At 37.5% G+C, this 27,429-nt stretch overlaps 1 protein-coding gene and 1 pseudogene across 1 annotated transcript; one reads left to right on the top strand and one right to left on the bottom strand.

Annotated features, from left to right (window-relative positions):
* Window positions 1-8,471: 8,471 nt before the first annotated feature.
* LOC121479798 lies at window positions 8,472-9,473 on the top strand (annotated as a pseudogene).
* Window positions 9,474-11,291: 1,818 nt separating this feature from the next.
* LOC121479797 (olfactory receptor 8S1-like) lies at window positions 11,292-12,248 on the bottom strand. The gene has a single exon (XM_041735598.1). The coding sequence runs from the start codon at window positions 12,246-12,248 to the stop codon at window positions 11,292-11,294; it is 957 nt and encodes a 318-aa protein (XP_041591532.1).
* Between the last annotated feature and the right edge of the window lie 15,181 nt (window positions 12,249-27,429).

Below are 27,429 nucleotides of genomic sequence, written 5' to 3'. Positions count from 1 at the left end.
ACTATTTATTCCTTATGTCTTTCCCTATATATTCCTTCCTGCCTGGTCTGGTCTCCATTTTCATAGCCCCTTTAATGGTTCCATGGAGTCCCTTCTCCTCCCTGGCTCTCTGCTGTGCTGTCTCTGAGCTCTGGGTCAGCCCTACTGGGAACTGGGCTAATAGAGAAGTTTGCCTTGTACAAATAAATTCCTCGCATGTTTTCCACTGTGTGTGTGTGTGTGTGTGTGTGTGTGTGTTTGTGTGTGTACAGGGGATGGTGAGATACGAGACTGAACTCATTTTACAGGTGAGAACATTTAAACCCAGTGATCCTAGAACTTGTCTAGATCCCTACACTGATCAGTTTTTTTTTTTTAAAGAGCAAGGAAATAAATCTGTTGCATTTGGATGTAGAACAAGAGCTTGTCTACTATATGACCTGCTTAGAGAAAAAGCCAAACTCCCTAGTTTGGATTTCAAAGCATTAATCACCCAGGATTCTCTAGATGTCCCATTGCTGAGGCCAGATAGCTTTGCTTTGTTTGTTCTCCATCACTCCTGTTTTCTCTGATTTGATTCAGGCCGATATATTTTGTGTACCTATTAATTGATCTACATCTAATAAACCTTGGAATTCCCACCTTATTTACCACCTACTCTATGAGTTCTTTGATCACGCCCTTCTTTGTCCTCACATAAATTTCTGGGATAATCATCATGAACCACATTTTTTCAGATGATGAAAATAAAGCTAAGTAATCTAATTCAAGATTCTAATTAGTCTCTAATCTAGGATCCTAAAACCTTGCCTGCTTCCCTTTTCCATGTAACAATTCATCAACACACTGTAAGTTTTGCCATTTTTGGTATTACTAGTTTGCTTTATCACCTAGCGATATATGTGAGTATCACTTCTTGTGTCTACAATGACAGTGCAGTTTCATGGAGGGCAGGAATTATTTTCTTATTCACACCGCCCATCAATATTTAATGGGTCTTAAATAAATCATTGTTAAGTAAGTAAATACAAAAATTAAGAAAACTGAACAGATCATGTAGTAAAAACTCTTGGAGATTATCTCCAGGTCTAGAAGGTCAACTTCAAGTTGTAGTCAAGGGCAAAGCATTAAGGGGGCCTGGAATTAGAAGAGAAAGGGAAGAAGTGGACTACATACCTCCATTTTGCTGTAGAGGGCTTATTCCTTCTGAAATCACTAATACCTACAAATCTTTGCTTAAGAGGGATCACTTCACACTTTGCTTAAGTGTTCAATATCCATCCATCCACCCACTCATCCATCCATCCATCCATCCATAATGTTACTGAATAAACATTTTTGAGTCTCTGTTCACTAAGGTAAGTGTGTTGTACATACAGTTGAAGACAATTCTCTATTGTTTTTTTGTTGACTCTTGCATGAATGCACCTACCTGAGCATTTCTAGGTATGACCACTCCTCCTAACCTGTTTCCTCCTCATCAAAAGCAACCTGTGGTTATACAGTCAGATTCAGCCTTTCCTGGGATCCTCATGAGTGCTTTCCTATCTATCAGAGTGTTCTAATCTGCCCCTTGAACTATGAATCTTTCCTGGGATCTCTACCTTTTGTGTCTACCACACAAATGTAATCTTGATGTCTCTCATAGGACTTGCAATAAAAGGTATAATATTGCTCAGAAGGTAAATTTCCCAGTCCTTGAACTTCCTCTCTACCCTATTCTACTCCTGCTACTAAGCTTATCAAATACATACTGCTAAACTTTAAGCCTTTATTAGAATATGTGTCTGAATTACCTATGAGTTCTGTCCAGTGTGTAATGTGTAGTCCAGTGGGTTGGCTCAAACTAATGAAGACTCAGCAGTGAAGAAGGACTACCTGCAAAAGTCAGTTTTATCTTTGAGTGCATAAAACTCTTAAAATATTTTTGATACATTGCTTTTTAAAAATCTCTTATCTAAGTTAATCCTATTCAGCAAAAATTACAATAAATTTTATAAATTGTAGTTTAAGTCTTTTAAAAACCAGGAACATAATATGCTTTATGATAATCAAAGAACAATACTAAATCTGAGTTGTATGAGCTGTTAACTTGTAATATGTTTTAATGTTTAGCTTAAAAATAAATAAAAACCAACCACATGCTAATATACTGTCACAAAAGTTTCTCAGAGATGTCCTCTTACTCCCTGTGTGTCAGTATTTTTCTGTTTCTTCCCTGAGGTACAGAATACATCCATATCAGGTGTCAAGGTACTCATTCTAAACTGCCTTATCCTACTCATTTTAGGGGTTGTATTGGATAGAAGGCTGATATTTATTATCCCTCAGCTAGTCCATAAAATACTTTAGAAAGTAAACAACTTCTCTGGATTTTTAAAAAAGATTTTATTTATTTATTTGAGAATGAGAGTGAGCACAAGCAGGGGTAGCAGGCAAGAAGGAGAGGGAGAAGCAGGCTCTCTGCTGAGTGGGGCTTGATCCCAGGACCCTGAGATCATGACCTGAGCTGAAGGCAGATGCTTAATCAACTGAGCCACCTTGGTGCCCCAATTTCTTTGGATTTTATACTAACAAAATAACACTGTGGACAACATTCATTCTTGTAAAGACTATGAACATTTTTAAGAATTTGGAATTTAAAAAAAAAGAATTTGGAATTTAATTAATTTCTCATTTAATTTATCCAAATGAGAGAAATCGGTCCAGTTCTTCTATGCTTACTCTCTATTAACCTGGTTATAAGGACTAATTAGCATGAAAATACTCTAGCATCTTCAGAGGATATTAGAGAAGCTGCTTATCATGGATCCAAAGCCTGAAAACTTTTATCCTGGAATGGAAGCACCACAGTCTATCAGGGAGACAGCTCCATCATGTGATTTTATGTTCCATCTCACTCCAGGCTCAAAGCATAGATCTTCTGACAAATGATACGTTCTTTCAAAGTAGGACAATGTCTTTATCTTAATATTTAGGAAATGATAAAATGTTAATACAAAATCTTCTCACTTACCTCCAAGAAGGAACACAGTGAATTCAATTCAGGCAGAAGTTTGAGTGGTTCCAGATTTAAAAATGGTGTGAATATAGGGAGTCATGGAGTAGTTCCTGAGAAAGTAGAGGCATGAAGGGCAGCTTGAGGGATTCTCCCAAGACTGTTTACCAATTTTCCTTGAATTGCACACAGAACAAAAGCAAACTCAGCTTTCCACATTTTTTTCAAAGACCATCTTAACAACTTTAGAATATAAAGTTGCAACTAAGTAGCATCATAAATAATCACCATCTTCCCTTCTACTGAAATTTCAACATTGGAGATTGTTTATGCCAGAGTGAGTCTGTGTCTAAAGTAAAATTAGACAATTTTGGTAAGGGTTGCACATTGAAACAGTCGTCAAGTCGTTAGGTCTAATGAGACCACTAGTGTTTTCCAAGGTGACAAGTAGTTAAGGACTAATAATCAAAATATGAGACTTATTTCAATAAGTGTCTGATACTTGTCCTGGTATAGTTCAACTCAGAGGATGTTGAGGTCCTTAATTAAATAATTGATAAGTGAGGTTAGGAGAAGAGAAAGCTAAAATACTTCAGTACTTATAGAAGGGGCCTGGTGACCAGAATGAATTGTTATAAATAAGTCTCCCATTGTTCTTTACGTTAATTCTTCAGCAGGGATCAGACTGGGAATGGGTAATAATATCAGAAAAATGAATTCTCTGCACATATATGTCTGAGGACCTGTTAAAGGAGAGTGTACCTTAGGGCATCAATATTTTCTGCCAATATTCAAGGAATCCCCTTCCCTAATGATTAGCATTATTCACTGACCGCCTTATTACCCAATAAGAGAACTGGAGGACAAAACTGAATAAACTGAGAAATGCAGACACAGTTTAGGGAGCACTGAGAGGCAAAGGTCTCTCTGTTGTGTGGAAGTTGAGGTGAGAAAGTGAAAAGAAGTGTCTCAGAGATCCAAAGAGAGAAGGTCCAGTGAGAGATGTTAATAAAACTATAAAGCAACTGGAAAACATTTGGAAAAAAACTTTAAGAAAAATCATAGGAAATATTACCATGCTCCTATATTTTCTGATACAGAAGACATTTTGTAGCTGTTTTCCTACTCGACCTTATCTGAGGTCCTAAGAAGTAATACTTCAATGAAGTAACTTTAGGAAAAACAGCAACTTTTATTTTTCCAGTTGGGAGTCACAAGGAGGGCAGGAAGACAGAATGTCCTAGATTTAGATTGTTCTGAAGTGTTGGTCTTCTATGTCTCAATTGGCCACAGTGAAAAGATGTTCCAATCCTCAGTAAGTGTAGTTTGGTGAGAGATTTCAGGTGGTTTTAGGACTAGTTACTTAGTTTCTCTTCATTTAGCATTCTCTGTGACTAAATATGATGTTCAAGAGAGTAAAGCTCAGTTCTAACCTCTCAGAAAAGCAATTATAGTTCCTGCAGTTTATTGGCTGGTCGAAACTGGCAGATCAAGAGAAAGATGGAGCAATAGCCTTTATTCCCTGGAGTTAGATCCTGAACTACATGAGTTAATTAGGGAAGTTGCAGTTTGTAAGAATTGTAGATTTTCTCAGATGTTGACTTCCGAACTTGACTTAGAAATCTTACTGGAAACTCTTGGGTGAGAACTCCTGAGTATCTGGTGTTTTTTCTTTACTTTCCTCCCTCTCTGCCTCACTCTCTTCCTTCCTTCTTGATGTTGAGTTACAATTAAAATATAAAATTTTATATGTTTAAAATGTACAATGTGGTGATCTGACATATGTATGCTTTGTGAAATGATTTCCACCATCAGATTTTTAAAGATATTTTATTTATTTATTTGAAAGAGAGTGTGTGCACGTGTGAGCAGTCAGCTGGTGAACCAGGTAGAGCTAATATTGCAGATGAAGCTTAGATGAAGTCCACTGGAAGAATTCCCTCCTGTTCGTGGGAGGTCAGCCTTTTGTTCTAGTTAGTCAGTCCTTCAACTGATTGGACATGGCCCACCCAAATTATGGAGGGCAATCTTCTTTGCTCTAAATCTGCCATATCAAACTTATGTTTTCTGGAAAAGAATTCTTTTTTAAATAGATGCCTTACTCTAAATATTTTAAAGGATTTAAAACATCCTCCCAAGCTTTAGAGTAATAATATCTCACCATCCACCAGAGTAGCCTGGAGAAATATTCAGAATGCCTCAGACTATGTGGTATTTGTCATCAATGAACTGATCCATGCCAGTCACATTGATTACCATGGATGATGAGATTGGAGATGGGAAGGAGAAGATTTTTTTAAAATAAAAATTTAATTTTAGAATAGTTTTAGATTTACATAAAAGGTGCAAAAATAGTACAGAACATTCCCATATACCCCTGCCTAGTCTCCATTATTATTAACATTTTACATTAGTGTGGTACATTTATCACAAATAATGAACCATATTGAAAAATTATCACTAAAGTTCATAACGTATCCATATTTCCTTAGTTGTTACGTAACGTCCAATTTCTATTCCAAGATTCTATCCAGGACAGCACATTACATTTAATTCATGTATCCTTAGGCTCCCTTGATTGTGACAGTTCTCAGCCTTTGTTTTTGATGACATTGGCAGTTCTAAGGGTACTGGTCAGATATTTTGTACAATGCCCCTCAACTTGGTTTTATTTGATGTTTTTCTCATGATTAGGGCTGTGGGTTTTGGTGATGAGGCCCACACAGGTGAAGTGTCATTCTCATCACATCATATCAGGAGTGTATACTATCAACATGAGTTAACCACTGCTGATATTAATCTTGGTCATCTGTCACAGGTAGCATTTGTCAGGTTTCTCAACTTTTCCCCCATTTTCATACTGTATTCTTTAGAAGGGAATCGTTACGTGCAGCCCACCTTTAAGGAGTGACTAGTTATACTCTACTTCATTGAGAGTGCAGTTTCTATACAAGTTATTTGGGAATTCTTCTGAAAGGGAGATTGTCAACTCTCTTCCATTTATTTAATTATTCAATTATTTATTTATATAAGTATCATATTATTTTATACTTTGGTTATGATCTAATACTATGCTACTTATTTTGTTGCTCATATTGGTCCATCCTTAGTCACTGGGGGCTCTTTCATTTGGCTCCGGTGTCCCTTTAACATACCCATATCATTTTGGGGTGGGGTTTTTTGAGTACTTTCTTTTGCTATGAGATGCTTCAGGTTCATATTGTATCTTTTTTGTTTCAGCCTTAGAATCATCCAATTCTCCATGTGGCCTTGGTTCTTTTTTGTTGGAGAATGGTGTTAGAAATCAAGCTCTGAGTACTCAGTGTGCTCCTTGTTACTGGGATGTTGTTACTTTTAGGTCTTCTCAGCTGATAGAGTAAAGAAATAATGTGCATACCTAGCTGTCTATATTCACATATCTGTAAATATTTCTATATGCATCCAAAGAAGAGAATATTTTTATTTTTACCTTCTTGGATGCTGAAGAAAGAGCCACAGACAACACTTTGGGATTATGGGTGATACTGGCTTTTTATCCTTTTCAAAAATTTTCATATTTTCTAAAATAAAAGTGGATTGTTTTGTAATTGGAGAAATGATAGTGTTAAATACTTTTAAAGAATTGACAGATTGCAAGAAAATGGAATTATTTGTCAAAATTGTAGAGGAGTAATTATCATGTAGACATAAAATGTAAAAAATTCCATATATCATGCCTGGCTAATAGTAAAAGCTCAGTAAATATTGATTTCCTTATCTATTTTGCTAATGGCTAAGAAGAAGGCAATGATAAGATGTATGAATAAGAGTTATAAATTTAAAAACCTATCATCTCTTTTCCTCATTGATACCCAAGGAAAGAGAACAACCACTTGTTTCTAATGACTTTATCTTTCCTTACATTCTCATTCTCTTTCCTCACCCTCCACTGATCTTGGAGGTACAGATATGTGGGAACTTCTCTGTTTTTAGGTTGGTCCTGGGTTATCAAGGTGAATCACTCAACAATGGGAGAGAATGGAGTCTACTTACTGAGTGGGGATTACTACTTACTGAGTAGGTACGTGAGGTATGCTTTGAGCCTCTTTAAGGTAAGAACATGAATATAGTTTTTATGGACATTACAGGAAGTGGAGGCCTGACCCTTGTGTGCATCTTGTATTTTTGAAGGGAAGTTTCCTTATAATGCCAGTAGATTATTTATAATGCATTGATATCTGAAGGGGAATATGAAAGATCTCTGTGAGAAATTCTGTTGTGAGTGGAATATTCCATTCTGAGAGTCATCTGTATCTACTTAGCACAGAGTATACTAGAGGAAGAAGGAAGATAATCCCCCAAAGGTATTTAAGTTGCAAGAAGAAATCATTGAGACATCAGTGGTTAAATGTAGGCAAACTGAAGTTACACTAATATAATAAAATTTGTGTCTATTTTGTGGAATTAAAAAAAGACGTGAAATATTTGGCAATGATACTGTTTAGGAAGGAGAGAAGCCTGTTCATAAATGCATGTTATTAGTAACATTTCAGTTGTTAGGTTAAGTTGTGAGACCATGGAGGGTTTATGTTATCATTAAAAAAAAAAGGCAAACAAATATGCAACAAAAAGTAAACTAAAAAAAAGATGTACATGTATGGACTAATTATCACACGTTGCAAAGGATTATGATTTTTTTTATTGGAATTCAATTTGCCAACATATAGCTTAACACCCAGTGCTCATCCTGCCAAGTGTCCCCCTCAGGGCCCATCACCCAGTCACCCCAACCCCCCGCCCACCTCCCCTTCCACTACCCCTTGTTCATTTCCCAGAGTTAGGTGTCTCTCATGTTTTGTCACCCTCACTGATATTTTCACTCATTTTCTCTCCTTTCCCTTTATTCCCTTTCACTAATTTTTATATTCCCTAAATGAATGAGACCATATAATGTTTGTCCTTCTCCGATTGACTTATTTCACTCAGCATAATACCCTCCAGTTCCATCCACGTCGAAGCAAATGGTGGGTATTTGTCATTTCTAATGGCTGAGTAATATTCCATTGTGTACATACATATACCACATCTTCTTTAAAGGATTATGATTAATTAAATTCTGCAATATGAATTTTTAAGGCATATAACAAGAAAGAAAGGAGGAAAACCCTGGCTTCAAATATTTTTGGAAATATTGCATGACAAAAAAATAGGTTAATATTAGAAACACTAAAAATGTTTTGCCATATCTATTTCATGTTTTTCTTACAGTGAGAAATGGGAGCAAAACTAAGCAGGTGCTAACTTGTTTCATAAATCCTTGCAGTATAAAAGTGAATGGAAAAGAGAAATAATAAAAATAAAACAAGAATCTTAAAAATGTATAAATAATGAATCATATATTAAGGGTTGAATATTTATTAAAGATTAAAAAAATTACACCATTGCTCTCTGCTCCTCCCCATTCGACAGACAGCCGCATCTTCTGGTGCAGTGCCAGCCATGTCCCCGAGACACGATGGTGAAGGTCGGAGTGAACAGATTTGGCCATATTGGGCGCCTGGTCACCAGGGCTGCTTTTAACTCTGGCAAAGTGAATATTGTTGCCATCAATGACCCCTTCATCGACCTCAACTACATGGTGTACATGTTATAGTATGATTCTACCCATGGCAAATTCCATGGCATGGTCAAGACTGAGAATGGGAAACTTGTCATCAATGGGAAGTCCATCTCCATCTTCCAGGAGTGAGAACCTGCCAACATCAAATGGGGTGATGCTGGTGCTGAGTAGGTTGTGAAGTCCACTGGGGTCTTCACCACCATGGAGGAGGCTGGCGCTCACTTGAAGGGCAGGGCCAAGAGAGTCATCATCTCTGCTCCTTCCACTGATGCCCCCATGTTTGTGATGGGCATGAACCACAAGAAGAATGACAACTCCCTCAAGATTGTCAGCAATGCCTCCTGCACCACCAACTGCTTGGCTCCTCTGGCCAAAGTCATCCATGACAACTTCGGCATTGTGGAAGGCCTCATGACCACCGTCCATGCCATCACTGCCACCCAGAAGACCATGGACGGCCCCCCTGGGAACCTGTGGCGTGATAGCTGAGGGGCTGCTCAGAACATCATCCCTGCTTCCACTGGTGCTGCCAAGGCTGTGGGCAAGGTCATCCCTGAGCTGAACGGGAATCTCACTGGCATGACTTTCTGTGTCCCCACCTCCAATGTGTCAGTTGTGGATCTGACCTGCCACGTGGAGAAAGCTGCCAAATATGACCACATCAAGAAGGTGGTGAAGCAGGCATCAGAGGGCCCCCTCAAGGGCATCCTGGGCTATACTGAGGACCAGGTTGTCTACTGCAACTTCAACAGTGACACCCACTCTTCCACCTTCGACGCTGGGACTGGCATTGCCCTCAATGACCACTTTGTCAAGCTCATTTCCTAGTATGACAATGAATTCAGCTACAGCAACCAGGTGGTTGACCTCATTGTCCACATGGCCTCTAAGCAGTAAGAGCCTCTTGGACCACCAGCCCCAGCGAGAATAAGAGGAAGAGAGAGGCTCTCAGCTGCTGGGGAGTCCCTGCCCTGGTTTAATCCCCCAACACACTGAGAATCTCCTGACCTCCAATTTACATCCCAGACCCCCTGAGGAAGGGGAGCGGCTTGGGAAGATCTACCTTGTCATGTATATCAATAGAGTATAACGTATCCAGACCCCCCCAAATTACACCATTAATGGAGAAAGGGAAATTGAAAAGTAAAACTGAAAACTCCTTGAATTATCAAGGAAGGTAAAATAGGAAAAGAGACATACCAATATGGCAAAATTGTAGGAAAGGCCTGAAATAGGTCTAGCATGTATGGCATTTTGAAATTAGGTAAATGCAGGTTTTCCAATGATTGCATCACTAGATTATAGATAATTTTTTTCAAGCCAAATCATTTGAAAAAAGGACTTAGGTAGACTTGGAGCATCCTCTAACTCTGGGGGATGTCTGTCAAGTACTGTGCCTGGTGGGAACAGAAATCCTGTGAGATGGGAAGGTTACCAACAGGGAAGAAAAATCCCCCAGAGCAAGACAGTCCTTGAGCTAGAAATTTCCTAGGATTCCAGAGTTTGAAAACGGAACTGTTGACTATTTTCAGGTCATGTTTTGCCTGAGCATAGAGTTAGAGGATTTCTTCCTTCTTTCAACTGCGGTGTACATTGGTGCAGTGAATTCCTCACACCACCTAAGGGCGCCAGTGCATCTATAGCCTTGGGTTTTGAATTCCTTTTCTCCCAAGGGTGTCCTCCTGGGGGTACCCTTACTTGTCTGACCCTTACTGAAGTCTTCTTTGTAAACTTCCCCTTATTCCTCCCATTCTCCCTTCTACCATCTGGTCTTTCCTTGTCTAATCTTCTTTTCTTTTTCTTTTCCTTCCCTTTCTCTCCCTTGCCTTGCCTTGCCTTCCCTTCTCTTCCTTTCCCTGCCTGAGAGGCTCATGTTTACCATTATCTGATACACCAGTTTTCTGTTGGCCCTCAGTCCTATGCTTATCCAGTGTACTTGGCTTTATATTACCTGGGCTAGATGCCCACAGAGGATATCTCCCAGATTCCCAGGCTGGTGGCTTCTGTTTAGGGTCAACCAATGGAAAGTGTGGGTGAAAACTAAGAGAAGCAGCTAATCTGGTTCTGGGGGAGGCAAGGCAGTATCCCTTCAGCAGCTCCAGCATCCTCATTGATGACTGCCCCCTGGCCTTAGCACCTCCTCAGCATCCCAACAGTGGTGCCCCAATGACACACTAGGGCTGATGGCTACCCCAGAAAGAGTGGATTCTCTCCCTGTTGCCACCAGGTGAAGGTACCAGGAGAGACACAAAGTATGAAAAGTGTTTGTGAATCTGCCTTTGCCTCTGCCAGCCATGTTTAGATCCTTCTATCTTTTCTACAAGTCCCTATCTAGTCCAAGCTTATCCCCAACCTCCCTTCCAGCTCCTGAGTCTGGAATTTATGATCCTTTATTATCAATGGCCTTCTTGGTGCTTTTACTTCTAGCAAAGCTTCCCTGCTAAATATTAGACCCAACAAGAATTCAGTTTCTTGTCAATTTTCTTAATGCTAATCTCAATGGGAATGTTTCATAATTAAAACAGAGAATAAATCCATTGTTTTGTCTCTGAATAAATTAAATATGAGCCAACGTAAGCAAGTAGCTCTTGGATCTTCCCAGGCATTCCAAAGGAAACTAGCCCTTATAAGATTTTGTCATTCTGTTATGAACTAAGAAAATTTTCCCTACATCTGTTTTTCAACCATCTGATAAGATTCTTCCCCATTTCCCAGTCATCCTCTACTTGTTCTCTGCTCTCTGAGCTGTTTTAAACCTTTTTGCAACATTCTTTTCAGAGCTGCTTTTACTTCCTTGTTCTTCAAGCTGTAAATAAGGGGATTTATTAGAGGAGTGACCACACTGTACTGTATGGAGAAAATCAGCTCCAGAGGTGAGCCTGAGGTTGCCATGAAATAGCGAAGAAAAGCAGATCCATAGAAAAAGCTCACTGCAGTGAGGTGGGAGGAGCAGGTGGAGAAGGCCTTACTTCTGCCTGAGGTGGAGCTGATGCTCAGGATGGAGAAGACAATGCAAGTATATGAGAAGAAGACCAGAAGCAAGGTTCCAGAGGCATGAATGATGGCAGAGCACACCAGGACCGTAAAGTTGGTGGAGATGTCAGAGCAAGATAGAGAGAATAGAGATGGCAGTTCACAGCTGAAGTGAGGGATGACCTGAACCTCACAGAAGTCCAAATTCCAAGCCATGAGGGTGTTAATGAGAGCATCCAGAAAGCCCAGTGCCCATGAGACCCATACCAGACCCCCACACAACTGTTTACTCATCAGCTGGCCATAGAGCAGGGGGTAGCAGATGGCAGTATAGCGGTCATAGGCCATGGCAGAGAGCACAAAAACTTCAGTTCCGGCGATGGAAAACACGAAAAATGCCTGAGTGAGGCAACCTTCTACTGATACTGATTTCTTGTGAGATACGAGATTCTCCAGCATCTTGGGCACAATTACTGAAGTTAAACAAAGATCCAGGAAGGAGAGGTGGCTCAAGAAGAAGTACATGGGGGTGTGGAGATGGGTATCAGTCATAGTCACTATCATTATCATCAGGTTCCCCATGATGGTCAGGAGGTAAATTTCTAGGAAAAGCACAAAGAGCAGAACCTGGATGTGGGGGTCAGCAGACAGTCCAAGGAGGATGAATTCTGTGATGGTGCTGTGGTTTCCTAAGACCATGGTAGAAGATGTTCCACTGGAATGAGGACAAAAAGACACATGAAATATTCACCTTCTTTTTGTGCCACCTTAGGATTACTACTTCATTCTATGTATGCATGTATCTCTCTTCAGTGTGTTCACCTTTTGCATGGATTTTTAAAAAATCTACTCTTCCTCCCTCTCCAGAATTCTTCCCTCACTTGGTTGCCAGTTGCTTGGCTCCTGAACCAGCCGATTTGTGCTCTTTTCCCTTGTGACTACTCTCCCACAAATAAGCTCTGGTGACCTTTACAAAATTTTTCAGTTTAGTTTATGACTGATTGGTTTCATCTCCTTGAACTGTGCTTTGATTTTATCTTGCAACACTACCAGTTAAATTATATCCAATATACCTCTTGGAGAAGTGATTCTAGTCATCTCTGGTTTCTTGAGTTACACAGTCTTTCACTCTCCATTTAAAAGCTCACAATAGGCCAATATTACTTAATAATAATAATAATACTTAATAATAATTACTTATATTTATTATACTTCTAGTTTTCATGTGTCTCTCTCTAGTATATTTGTTTATTTGATTCAAGGGAAAATTTTGAAATGTATTTGTGTGTGAGTATGTATGTGGTGGGGAATGGGGTTAAGAAAGAATAGTGCTAATGTGTATTTTTAACGGTTAACCCTTCCCCCACCTCCAAAACTCAGATCTAGAAGACTCACTTAGTTCCTCAATCTGAACAAATAGGATTTGCATCTACTCTATATGAGCCTATGACCAGAATGTGAATTCTACAATGCTCCTGAATAATGATAAACTTCTCTGGTTGGCATTTAAAGATTAACCACTATTTGAAGTAATTTCTCTACCTGCAGAGAACTTGTTTTACTTGGTCTTTTTTGGATCCTGGTGATCAGTATTTTAAACATTCCCCATGTGGTTCTGGGTGGCTCTGTGCTGCAGAATCTGGTACCAGTTGGTCAGACAAAACTTGCTCTGGTACCCTAATTATTTTCCTATTCTCCACATTGACTTCAGCTGATACTTTTGAAATTTTTTCCTTTAAATCTTGGCCCAAATCCTACCATTTTTTTTCCATCTCACTGTAATTTCTATTTCTTCCACCATACTTCTGTCTTGATTACTTCTTTCTCCACCAGCACAGATTATGGAAAATAATGACACCCAATATTTAATTGATGCCAATTATATGTAGGTATTATCAAACATTTAGCTTTTTCTCTATTTGAAGATCTCAACAAAACTATGGGGGCTACATTATTTCAAATTTTAGAATAAGGGAATTGAATCTGAAAATGTGGTAACTTATTGGTATCTAGAGGATTAGTGGATAAGCTTTACATCTCTCCCAGGTGTATAAAGCTTCCATATCTGTGATTTTTACACTCTGACTAGCTGACATTTATTTGCTTAAGCACATCTACCTCACTCCATGTTCCCTTTTACCCCTTACCCTCTAACTGTTTTTGGCCTTCACTTGTATATCTATCTTACTCTGGCTTTTATTTTATTTCTTTGTTTCTCTGGGTTTTAGTAGGATGTATGTGTAAGTATTTCTTTTTTCTCAGGTGCGTTGCTTGTTTATGGAGAATAGATTTGGTATTTAATCATCTATATTAAGTCCTGATCCTACAGCAGAATGAAAGGCAATAATGGGTCCTTGATATTTGTTAAATGTAGAAAGAATGAATGAAGCAAATATGAGATATGTGCTTTGTTAGAGGAATATCTCCAGCTTTAATTCTAACTAGAAATAAATGAAACTTGAGGCTGACTAAGAAGTGGTGGAGAAAGAAAGGCTATGTGGGGTCGAGGGGCTCATTTTGTAGTGGTTGTGAAGGCAGAAGACTTATTTTCTGTTGTAATAACTGGTACCTAAAGATTCTTTCCCCCTGGGGGGGGGGGCAGCTCAAACTTACTACCTCATTTTTGTCCATGTTGGGAGGGTGGTTTAAAAACATGACATTTAGGTGTGCACTCTATTATCCATCCTGTTGGTCAATTCAGTCATCCATCTATGTTTCCACTCAATCGTTTATCCATTAATTCATCAGTTCTCTCATTTATCTAATTATTTGAAATATTATGGATCTACTTTGTGCAAGGCCTCCTACTTGCAATAGATTGGCCAAACAACCTTAATGTTTGTTGAACTGTTGTGCGAATATACATATTTGTTTTGCTTTTCCAGTCATACGTTAATGGCATTCAGAGCTGAATTCTTGCATTGGTTAATTTTTTTCATACTCAGCTTGAAACCTCAGATGCTGTTCCTTCATAAGTCCTCTTTCCTGGTATGGTAATCTTGACATCTAATCCAGAATTCTGAATTGACTCTGAGTTTCTCAGTTTTCACCTAGGGAATTTCACTACAACGTCACATTGTTCTTGCCCAGAGAACTCATCAGAACAGATTCTGTTCCTGCAGGGTCAGGCAATGCCCTGGGTTTTTTTTTTCTTTTCTTATTCAGACAAGTGCTTATACTCCCATTCCTTATCAGAACCCATATTCAAATTACCTCTTTGTTCTATCTGATGAGTAACTTGCAGTCCAGTTTGATGGCCCAAATTAATTCCAATTCTGCAGTGAAGATGAATGACCAGATGGAAAGATCAATTCTTCCTGTCTCTGAGTTTGTAAAATCTCATTGAAATAAACAGTTTTGGGGCACCTGGGTGGCTCAGTTGGTTAAGTGTCTGCCTTTGGGTCAGGTCATGATCTCCAGGTCCTGGGATTGAGCCCCGTGATGGGCTCTCTGCCCAGTGGGAACCTGTTTCTCCCTTTCCCTATGCCTGCCATTCCCCCTGCTTGTACTCTTCTTTCTCTGTCAAATTAATAAATAAGATCTTAAAAGAGGGAAATAAACAGTTTCTTTGTGTTCTTCACACTCAATTCAGTACATTTACTTTAACTAGAAAATTTCTCAAGATTTAGAATTCACTGATTTTGGCCACTTTCTTCATATTTACTTTCTAGTTTCTCCATATTTACTCCCATTGTAGACCTGGCTACAATCTCATTTTTATCTCCAGCACTCAGCCTAAGCCAACTCCAGCATAACCAAAAGATTTTTGGAGCAACTATGAGTTAGAGATCCAATACTTGAAAATCTCTGTGCTATGCTGGGGGTCCACACAACCCATCAGGAAGGCAGGTGGAAGCCCAAATTGTGAGATTCCATGATTTGCTTCCCCTACTCCTAATATAGATACTCTGATTGTGACCACCTGGAGACAGGTGGGCTTCATTTCAACCATGCAGTGAAAGGTAAGCACTAATTTCACTTTCTCTGCACTTACCTTGTGAAAAGGAACACAGTGGCTTCAATTCACATTGAAACTGAATGCCTATTTTGAAATTTATAAAAGTCAAAGAGAGAGAAGTTTAGGCACTTACCTAGAAAAGAGTGGAAGTAATAGAGCCCAGGGGGATCCTCTTAATAAAATGTGTTATTTACCACATTGCCTTTGTAGCCATTTGAAGCTTCTCAAATAGGTCACTTCTTAGTATCTCGTATATGTTTACATCAGATATCATCTTAAACAGAAGTGGAGCAGGAAATTGCGTTTTATGGGTCATTTAAAAAATAATTACAAAGAATTATCATCTTCCATCCTATGATTTTTTTCAAAGATTTTTATTTACTTATTCATGAGAGGCAGAGAGAGAGAGAGAGAGAGAGAGAGAGAGGCAGAGGGAGAAGCAGGCTCCATGCATGGAGCCCAACATGGGAATCGATCCTAGGTCCCCAGGATCACACCCCGGGCAGAAGGCAGCGCCAAACCGCTGAGCCACCAGGGCTGCCCCATCCTATGATTTTTGGCTGAAGTTTACACTACTGCAAATTCATTTTACTTAAAATGAATATTTGACTAAATTTAAGATTTACTCAATTCTGAGAGGCAAGAAATATCAATATGCCATTTAGATACAATGATCTTCTATCATTCCCACGGAGACATTCCAAGAAAAAAAAATCTCAGAAGTTATGTACTTGGTGAAATTACACATAATATTAACTACATAAATGACAGGATAGATACATAAATAAATATAGGATGAGAAGCAAGTACAATGCTACAAGGCAGAGATGGTCTGGATAACTATTACTGGAAAAATAAGACTTTGATGTTCTGAGGCCTGAAATGGGAAGACAAACTTCACATACATCATTATTTTCCTTAAAAATCTTCTCTGAATTCTGCTTTTCCTATTCCCCTTTAACCACTAATACCGATGACCAGAGCTGATGGAGTGGTTAATATTATTAGAAAAGTAAACTATTTTTAGCACACACATTTAGGGTCTAATAGAAGAAGGAGGATCTCAGACCACTAAAGTCTATCTATTATGATGTGCTTTTACCCACTCCTCCCTAGACGGGGGGCCTCTTAGCTCTTGGTTTCAGCTTCCCAAACCAACGCAGATTCTTTTTTTTTTTTTTACCAACGCATTTCTTTTTTTATTTTTTATTTTTTATTTTTTTTATTTTATTTTTTTAAATTAATTTTTATTGGTGTTCAATTTACCAACATACAGAAAAACGCATTTCTATAGCCAGGGTGCACTCATTACTAGAGAGCACAGAGAGATTTATTTAATAGATGCTAAAAACAGTTAAGGATAAGAGCCCTAAAGAAGAGAAATATCTACAAAGTTATTAGTCTGTAGCACAAGCAAAAGATGATGAGAGAATTCAGTGTAAGAGGAGTTGTCAGAGACAGTTAGGCAGAAGGCTAGATGAAAACAGAGACTGGAAATCACCAGATGGGAATGAAGGGAACCTTTAGAGAAATCATAGAAGTCTGAATTTTTCTGGCACAAAAGTTATCTTTTGGCTCTAGACTTAAAAAAAAAATTAATTAACATATAGTGTATTATTAGTTTCAGTTAATACCTATTCTCCTGAAGCTGTTCCAAAAACAGAAATGGAAGGAAAATTTCCAAACTCTTTCTATGAGGCCAGCATTACCTTGATCCCAAAGCCAGACAAAGACCCCACCAAAAAGGAAAATTACAGACCAATATCCCTCATGAATACCACCAAGATACTAACTAATAGGATCCAGCAGTACATTAAAAAGATTATTCACCACAGCCAAGTAGGATTTATTCCTGGGCTGCAAGGGTGGTTAACATTCACAAATCAATCAATGTGATAGGCCACATTAATAAAAGAAAGGACGAGAGCTATATTATTCTCTCAATAGATGCAGGAAAAGCACCCGACAAAATACAGCATCCTTTCCTGATAAAAACTCTCTGCAGTGTAGGGATAGAGACAACATAATTCAATATCATAAAAGCCATATAGGAAAAGCCCACAGCTAATATCATCCTCAATGGGGAAAAACTGAGAGCTTTTCCTCTAAGGTCAGGAGCATGACAGGGATGCCCACTCTTACCACTATTGCTCACCATAGTACTAGAAATCCTAGCCTCAGCAATCAGACAACGAAAAGAAATAAAAGGCATCCAAATCAGCAAAGAAGTCGGACATTCACATTTCACAGGGGACATGAGACTCTATGTTAAAAACCTAAAAGACTCTACCTCAAAATTGCTGGAACTCATACAGAAATTCAGCAAAGTTGCAGGATATAAAATCAATGCACAGAAGTCAGTTGCACTTCTATATGCTAACAATAAGTCAGAAGAAAGAGAAATAAAGGAATCAATCCTGTTTACAACTGCACCAAAAACCATTATATTCCTAGGAATAAACCTAACCAAGGAAGTGAAGGATCTGTACTCTGAAAACTATAAAACACTTATGAAAGAAAGTGAGGAAGACACAAAGAAATGGAAAAACTTCCATGCTCATGGATTGGAAGAACAAATATTGCTAAAATGTCTGTGGTTGGGAGGCCTGGGTGGCTCAGTTGGTTAAGCATCTGCCTTTGGGTCAGGTCATGATACCAAAGTCCTGGGATCCAGCCCTGCATCGAGCTCCCTATTCAGCGGGGAGCCTGCTTCTCCCTCCCTCCTGTTTGTGCTCTCCCTGTCTTTCTCCATAAATAAATAAATAAATAAATAAATAAATTCTTAAAAAAAATCTATGCTACCCAAAGCAATGTACATATTCAATACAATCCCTATCAAAATACAGTCTACATTTTTCACAAAGTTGAAACAAACAATCCCAAAATTTGGCTCTAGTCTTACCATGGTATAAGAAGTCATCTTTGGTCAGGTGATCACTAGGCACAGGAGAATCAATATTTCTATAGCCTAATTTCAGAAAGCGTACATGTTTTCTATTTACAAGTCTCAATGAGTGAAGGAAAACTGCTACTCTCACTCGCTAAATACAGTGGGAAACGTTCAAATTTTGAAAGGAACACAAGAGAGAATTCTCTCATACCATGCCAGACCAAATCACAGAGGCTACTCCTCATGTATCTTTCTGAGTCTATATATTGGGCAAAGAATATCAGTGAAGCATTATAATCTAGCTGATACAATCTAGGTAGATATAATCTAGCTGAAGGGAACCAGAGAGTTTGGTGGACCTAGTGGACCTCAGCAGTGCAAGGAAGTTGTATTCCCTGAGGTCGTAGTCTGAAGCCAGACTTTAAGCTCATTAACTAGAAGAATGAAGTTTGTAGAAGTCCTACCAGGTTCTTACAGATACAGGCTATAGAAGTTTAACCATAAACCCTGGAGTCTTATGGGCTCAAAAGTAGGAAAACTGGGAAATATTTTCCTGTTGGCCACTTACTGGAGGGATACCTTATTAGGAAAGTATTAAGGGAGATGTGTAGTAAGATATAATTCATATCATAGGAAACTGTATTTGTTTAAAAAGATTTATTATTAACTTTAGAGAGAGTGGGAGAGGTGGGGGAGAGAATCTCATGACCTTGAGATCATGACCTAAGCCAAAATCAAGAGTCAGATGCTTAACCGACGGAGTCACAGGTGCCCCTTAGGGAACAGTATCTTTAAAGAACCGTGATGAACATTTTTCTGATTCAATCTATTAATAAATAAGAAACAGTTACCTATCCAACTATCTAATTCATTGGATGCATCTGCGAAACCTCATTCTACACAACAGTATGGCAAAGAGCAGTGTATAAACTAGCATAATCACAGGTCCAGCTTCACATTCTTATGGGAGACATCTTTATCTCTGAGGATGAATTGTTGGTCAATAATGAGAATTTACTCAGGTTATGTGAAATTTTTGCTTTAAAACCTTTATTGTATCTATTAAAATTTTTAAATTTGAGATATAATTGACACGTGACATTGTATAAGTTTAAGGTGTAATTATGTTGATCGATACATTTGTATGTTGCCAGAGGAGTGTGTGCCATTGAAGGTAACACCTCTATCAGTCACATAATTATAATTTATTATTTTTAAAATTATATATATATTTTTTTAGTTTTTATTTGAGAGAGAGACAGAGAGAGAGAAAGAGAGTGCATGTGAGAGAGCACGAGCAGTGGGGAGAAGCAGACTCCCTGCTGAGCAAGTAGCCTGATGCTTGGATCAGGACCTTCGGATCATGACTTGAGCCTAAGCCAGATGCTTAACTGACTGAACCACTCAGGCGCCCTACAATTTCTTTTTTTATGATGGAATTCAGATCTAGTCTTCTCACAAGTTTGATGTTTGTAATACAGTAATCTTGACTATAATCACTATGCCAGGTTTTAGATCTTCAGAATTTATTTATCTACTATTTGCATGTTTGTATCCTTAAATGCAATCTGTCCTATTTCCCCATCCCCCCAGCTCCTTGTAATCACCATTCTACTCTCTGATTTTGCAAGATTCACTTTCTTAAATTTCACATATAAGTGATATCATACAAGATTTGTCCTTTTCTGCCTGACATATCCCATTTGGCATAATGCCTTCAAAGTGCATCTATGTTGTTGCAAATGGCAGGATTTTCTTCTTTCTTCTGGCTGAATAATATTCTCCCTCTGTGTGTGTGTGTGTGTGTGTGTGTGTGTGTGTGTGTGTGTCTATGTGTGTATGTGTATACACCATGTCTTTATATATTCTTCCTCTGATGGATATTTTGTTTGTTTTATGTCCTGGCTATTGTGAATAATGCTGCAATGAATAAGGGAGTGCAGATATTTCTTCCAGATATTGATTTCATTTCCTCTAGATATATACCCAGAAGTGGAATTGCTAGATCATATGATAGTTCTATTTTAATTTTTTTGAAGAACCTCCATACTATTTTCCACAGTTGATGAACCAAATTACATTCCCACCAACAGTGTACATGGGGTTTCCTTTCCTCCACATCCTCAAAACACTTGTTATTTCATCTTATTCTAATAGCTGGAAGGTGCTATCCATGGTGTTTTGATTTGCATTTCCCTAGTGATTAGTGGTGTTGAGTGTCTTTTCATGTACCTATTGCCCATTTGTATGTCTTCTTTGGACAAATGTCTATTTGGGTCTTCTGCGCATTTAAAAATCAGATTGTTTTGTTTTTTTTTCTTTTTGATGATTGAGTTGTAGGAATTTTTAAAATATATTTCAGTTATTAACTTCTTATCCAATATGTGGTTTGCAACAATGTTCTTCCATTCTGTAGGTTACTTTTTCACTTCACAAATGGTTTCTTTGCTATGCAAAGGCTTTTAAGTTTTATGTAGTCCCATTTGTTGATTTTTGTACTTTTGGTGTTGCATCTAAAAAATCATTGTCAAGACCGATGTTAAGAAGCCTCATCCCTATGTTTACCTCTAGGAGTTTTACAGTATCAGATTTTATGTTTAAATATTTGATCCATTTTTTATTGGAGTTCAATTGCCAACATATAGCATATCACCCAGTGCTCATCCCGTCAAGTGTCCCCTAAGTGCCCGTCACCCAGTCACCCCAACTCCCCACCCACCTCCCTTTCCACTACCCCTTGTTCGTTTCCCAGAGTTAGGAGTCTCTCATGTTCTGTCCCCCTCACTGATAAATATTTGATCCATTTGAGTTAATTTTGGCGAGTGATGTAAGATAGGGGTCCAATTTCATTTTTTCTGCCTATGAGTATCCAGTTTCCCAGCATCATTTGTTGAAGAGGCTATCTTTTCCCCATTTGGTATTCTTCATTCCCTTGTCAAATATCAGGGGCTTTCTATTCTGTTCTATTGGTCTATGCGTTTTTTTTTTTTATGTCAACACCATACTGTTCCAATTACTATAGCTTTGTAGTATAGTTTGAAATCAGGAAATGTGATGCCTCTGGCTTTGTTCTTCTGTTTCAAGATTTTTTTGGCTCTTTGGGGTCTTTTGTGGTTCCACACAAATTTTAGGATTGTTTATCCTATTCCTGTAAAAAGTGCCATTGGGACTTTCAGAGGGATTAAGTTGAATCTAAAGGTGCTTTGGGTAGTATAGACGTTTACAAAAAATAATTCTTCTGATACATGAACATGAGATATCATTCCATTTGCTTGTGTGTTTTTTTGAGTTCCTTCAACAATGTCTTGCAGTTTTCATTGTGCAAATCTTTCACTCCCTTGGTTAAATTTACTCCTAGGTATTTTATTGTTTTTGATGTTCTTATGAATGGAAGAGTTTTCTTTATTTATTTTTCAGAGGTTTCATTGTTAGTGTATATAACACAACTAATTTGTATATGTTGATTTTTATATATATTGCAATTTTACTGAATTCATTAAAATTGAAAAAACCAAGTTTTTTGGTTGAGTCTTTAGGATTCTCAATATATAAGATCATATCATCTGCAAATAATGACAGTTTTACTTCTTCCTTTCTGATTTGGATGCCTTTTATTTCTTTGTTTTATCTAATTGTTCTAGCTAGGACTTCCAGTAGTATATTGAATATGAGTGGTGAGAATGAGCATCTTTGTCTTTTTCCTGATCTTAGAGAAAAAGCTTTCACTTTTTCATGATTGAGTATAATGTTAGTTGTGGATTGTCACATATGGCCTTTATTACTTTAGGGTATGTTCCTTTTGTACCCAGTCTGGTTTCTATCATGAAAGGATGTTGTGTTCTGTCAAATGCTTTTTCAATATCGATTGAGATGTTCATATGATTTTTATCTTTCATTCTATTAATGTGGTGTATCACATTGATTTCTGTATGTTGAATCATCCTTGCATCTCAGGGATAAAATCCCACTTGGCCATGGTGTATAGCTCTATTAATGTGTTCTTGAATTCTATTTGTTAATTTTTTTGAGGATTTTGCATCTATATTCATCAGGGAACCTGGTCTGTGGATTTCCTTGATTGTCGTTGTGTGGCTTTGGTATCAGTGTAATGCTGCCCCATGGGAAGAGTTTGGAAGTGTTCCCTCCGCTTTCATTTTTGGGAAGAGTTCAAGGATTGGCATCAATTCTTTAAATGTTTGTATAATTTGCTAGTGAATTGGTCTGATCCTGGGATTTTCTGTGTTGGAAGATTAAAAAATATTTTTTAAAAACTCAAGTTAGACAACAAATAGTGTGTTATTAGTTTCAGGAGTAGAATTTAGTGATTCATCAACTGCATATAACCAGTGCTCCTTACATCGAGTGCCCTCCTTAAAGCCCATTGCCCAGTTACCCCATCCTCCCACCCATGTCCAATCCAGCAACCTTCAGTTTGTTCCCTATAGTCAAGAGTTACTTATGGGTTGTCCCTCTCTGTTTTGTTTGTTTGTTTGTTTCCTCTCTGTTGTTTTTTTTTTTAGAATTTATTTCTCTTTACAGAAATATTATTCTTTTTTTTAGAATTTATTTATTTCGCTTCTCTAGAGAGAGACAGAGACAGAGACAGAGAGAGAAAGAGTGGGAGGGGCAGAGGGGCAGAGGGAGATGGAGAGAGAATCCCTAGGAGATTCTGTGCTAAGTGCAGAGCCCAATGCAGGGCTTGATCTCATGACACTGAGATCATGACCTGAGCCAAAACCAAGAGTTGGATGCTTAACTGCACCACTCAGGCACCTGCCCTCTCTCTCTCTCTCTGTTTTTATCTTATTTTATTTTTATGTTTCCTTCCCTTCCCCTATATTTATCAGTTTTGTTTCTTAAATTACACAAATCATATGGTATTTGTCTTTCTCTGGCTGACTTATTTCACTGAGTATAATATACTTTGGTTCCATCAATGTCCTTGCAAATGGCAAGATTTCATTCTTTTTGATGGCTGAGTAATATATATATATATATATATATATATATATATATATATATATATAATATATTGCCCACATCTTCTTTATTCTTTCATCTGTTGATGGATATCTGGGCTCTTTCCATATTTTGGCTGTTGTGGACATTGCCTCTATAAACACTGGGGTGCTTGTGCCTCTCTGGATCATTATTTTTTGTATCCTCTGAATAAATACCTAATAGTGCAATTGCTGGGTCATAAGGTAGTTCTATTTTTAACTTTTTGAGGAAACTCTATACTGTTTTCCAGAGTGGATGCACCAGTTTGCATTCCTACCAGCAGTGTAAGAAGTCTCTTTACTGGGAGACCTTTGATTACCAATTCAATTGCTTTACTCATTATTGGTCTATTCAGATTTTCTATTTCTTCCTGATTTAGTTTTGTCAGGCTATTAGTTTCTGGGAATTTATCTATTTCTTCAAGGTTATCCAATTTGTTGTCATTTAATTGTTCACAATAATTTCAATGATCCTGTAACAATAGTTGTAAATGTATCTTCTTTCATTGCTGATTTTATTTGAATCTTTTTTTTCTTCTTTTCTTAGTCTAGATAAAGGTTTGTCAATTTTGTTTATCTTTTTGAAAACCAAACTGTTATTTTGATCATTTCAGTTGTTTTTCTGTTTGTTTGTTTTTTTTTTCCCCTCAGATCTTTGTTATTTCCTTAATTCTGTTGACTTTAGGCTTAATTTGTTCTTCTAGTTTCTTGAGGTGTGATGTTAGGGGTTTATTTGATCATTCTAATTTCTTAACATATGCATTATTGCTATTAATTTCCCTTTCAGAATTGTTTTACAGAATCCCATAGGTTTTGGTATACTGTTTCCATTTTCGTTTGTTTCAAGATATTTTTTTATTTCCTTTTTTGAACCACTGGTTTTTTGGTAGTGTGTTTTTTAGTGTCCACATGCTTGTAAATATTCTGGCTTTCCTCTTGCTCTTGATTTCTAGTTTCATAGCATTGTGGTCAGAAAAGATGATTTCAGGATTCTTAAATTTTCCAGGACTGGGTTTGTGTACTATTACTGTGTTCTCTCTCCTGGAGAATCCTTTACATGTGCTTGAAAAGAACATGTATTCTGCTGTTATTGGGTAGAATATTCTAAATATTTGTTAGGTCCATTTTGTCTAAAATATCATTCAAATCTAGCTATTCCTTGTTGGTTTTCTGTCTGGATGATCTATCCATTGTTGAAAGTGGAGTACTGAAGTGCCCTAATATTATTGTATTGTTATCTATTTCTCCCGATATTTGCTTAATATATTTAGGTGCTCCAGTGTTGGATATGTATATATTTAATATATTATAATATCCTCTTGATGAACTGACTAATTTTTCATTATATAATGACCTTTATATTTTGTTACCATTCTGGCTTAAATTCTATTTTGTTTGATATGAGTAAAACTATTCCTATTTTCTTTGTTCTATTGAGTCTATGTATGTCCTTAAAGCAGAAGTGAGTCTCTTGTAGGCAGCATATAGTTGAGTCATTAAAACAAATCCATCTAGCCACTATGTGCCTCTTGATTCATGAATTCATCCATTTACATCTACAGTAATTAATGATATGTAAGGACTTACTAATGTCATCTTCCTGACTGCTTTCTGGCTATTTCATATTTCCATTTTCTCTTTTTCCTTATTTATTATTTTTTCTTTTTCCCTATTTCTGTCTACCTTTGTAAATTGGTGGTTTTCCATGGTGGTATACTTTATTTCCACTTTTTAAATATTTTGTGAATAATCTTTTCTAGATTTTTGCTCTGTGGTTACCATGAGGCTTACATAAAACATCTCACAGATCAAATAGTCCATTTTGAGCTTCTCTTTGCACCTTATTTTTGCCTACAAAGACTCCATTTTTTTCATGCTTCCCTTTTATATATTTGATGTCACATCTTATCTTTATGTTATGTATTCATTTAAATATTATAGTAGCTATAGTTGTTTTTAACAATTTTCATCTAGCCTTTATACTATAGTTAAGTATATAGTACACCATCCTACATAAAATTAGAGTTTTCTAAATCTGACTGTATATTTTCACCTTACGAGAGTTGTATAGAGTTGTATACTTTATATATTTTCATGTCTCTGATTAGCTTCTGTTCATTTCAGCTTGAAATTTTTGAGCATTTTCTACAAGGCGGGTCTAGTGGGGATGAATTCCCTCAACTTTTGCTTGTTTGGGAAAGTATTTCTATTTCCTATCTGAAAGATAATTTTCTATAGGTTTTGTGCACTTAAATATTCATTAATAAGGTAAGGTAGATCTCATGTTAAGTGTTCTTACCAAAACAAAAATCATCAGAAAAACCCCCAAAGGGACACAAGGAAGCTTTTGGGTGGTGATAGATAATGTTTATTACCTTGATTGTGGTGATGACAATATGAGTGTATACATACGTCCAAAATCACTAAATTGTATACATAATTACATACAGTTTTTTATAATAAAAATAAGTGGAAGAAAGAGATGTAATAGCTAATAATTTTCCAATACTTATTTAAAAAATTAAAAAGCAGCCAGAATATGGTAGTTATGCTTGTGATGAGCAGCACAACATAATATATAAACTTGTTGAATCATTGGAGAAGAAGGGGAAGACAGTGGTGGAGTAGGAGGACCCTAGGCTTGCTTCATCCCACAGATACAACTAGATAATTATCAAATCATCCTAAATGCCCCAGAAGTCAACGTTGAAGACTGGCAGAACAAGCTTCACAACTAAAGGTAGAGAAGAGGCCACATTTAAGAAGGTAGGAAGTGTGGACATGCACTTTGGGAGAAAAATGGATCATGGTCTCTGTGGTGGGAGGGAGCCACAGTTGTAGAGAAGGGCAAGACACAGACTAACTAACAGGGGATCCCACAGGGAGAAGATGAATCCTTATAGCAATAGGCTTGGAAAGCAAAAGAAGCTAAATTTTATGCATTCTCACAACCAGTGGGTCTTAAAGCCTGGAGTTTTAAAGGTTAGTGGGCTTGGCTTGGGGAGAGCCTGTAGGGCATTGGGGCTGCTCATGGAGAGAAGGCAGGACAAACAGCCCACTATATATGGTATGGAAACAGTTATCTAAAGAGTGTCTGAGCGACACAGTGGGGAGGCTATTTGCTCACCTCAGAGCATGTTCCAGAGAGGCAGTGTTCATGGAGAGACCCCTACAGGAACAAAGGAATTGGTAGGTAGATATAAGTAACATGCCTGATTGAGAATTTAAAGTAATGACCATTAAGATATTCACCAGACTTGAGAAAAGAGTGGAAGACATCAGTGAGACCCTTAACACAGAGATAAAGAAAAACAGCAGACATAAAATGTTTAATAAACACAATGAGAAGCACACTTGATGGAATGAATAGCAGGCTGGAAGAAGCTGAGGAATGAACTAATAACCTAGAAAACAGAGTAATGGAAAGTGATCAAGCTGAACAAAAGAGAGAAAAAAAGAATAAAGCAAAATGATAACAGATTTAGGAAACTCAATGATTCAATCAAATGTAATAACATTCTTATTATAGGGATCCCAGAAGAAGAGAGAGAATGAGGGACAGAAAATTTATTTGAAGAAATAATAGCTGAAAACTTCCTTAATCTGGGGGAAGAAACAGATATCTAAATCCAGGAGGCACCCCTCCCCCCCAAAAAAAGCAGAGACACACCAAGGCGTTGGTATAATTGTAATTAAATGGAAGAAAAAATTTTAGAGCAGCAAACCAAAGAAGACAATTACATACAAGGGAAACATCATAAGACTATCAGCTGATTTTTCAGCAGAAACTTTACAACCCAGAAGAGAGAGGCATGATATATTCAAAGAGCTATAAGGAAAAATCTGCATCCAATACTCTATCTCCATCCATACTATATCCAGCAAGGCTATAATTCAGAATAGAAGGAGAGATAAAGAGTTTCCAAGACAAATAAAAACTAAAGGAATTCATGACCATTAAGCTGCTAGTCCTGCAAGAAATATTAAAGGAGACTCCTTGGGTGGAAAGGAAAAACAAGTGACGGTATGAAA

This window comes from Vulpes lagopus, chromosome 21, assembly GCF_018345385.1.
Source record: "Vulpes lagopus strain Blue_001 chromosome 21, ASM1834538v1, whole genome shotgun sequence".
Classification (NCBI taxonomy): Eukaryota; Metazoa; Chordata; class Mammalia; order Carnivora; family Canidae; genus Vulpes; species Vulpes lagopus.
This window is presented reverse-complemented; position numbering and strand designations above follow the sequence as displayed.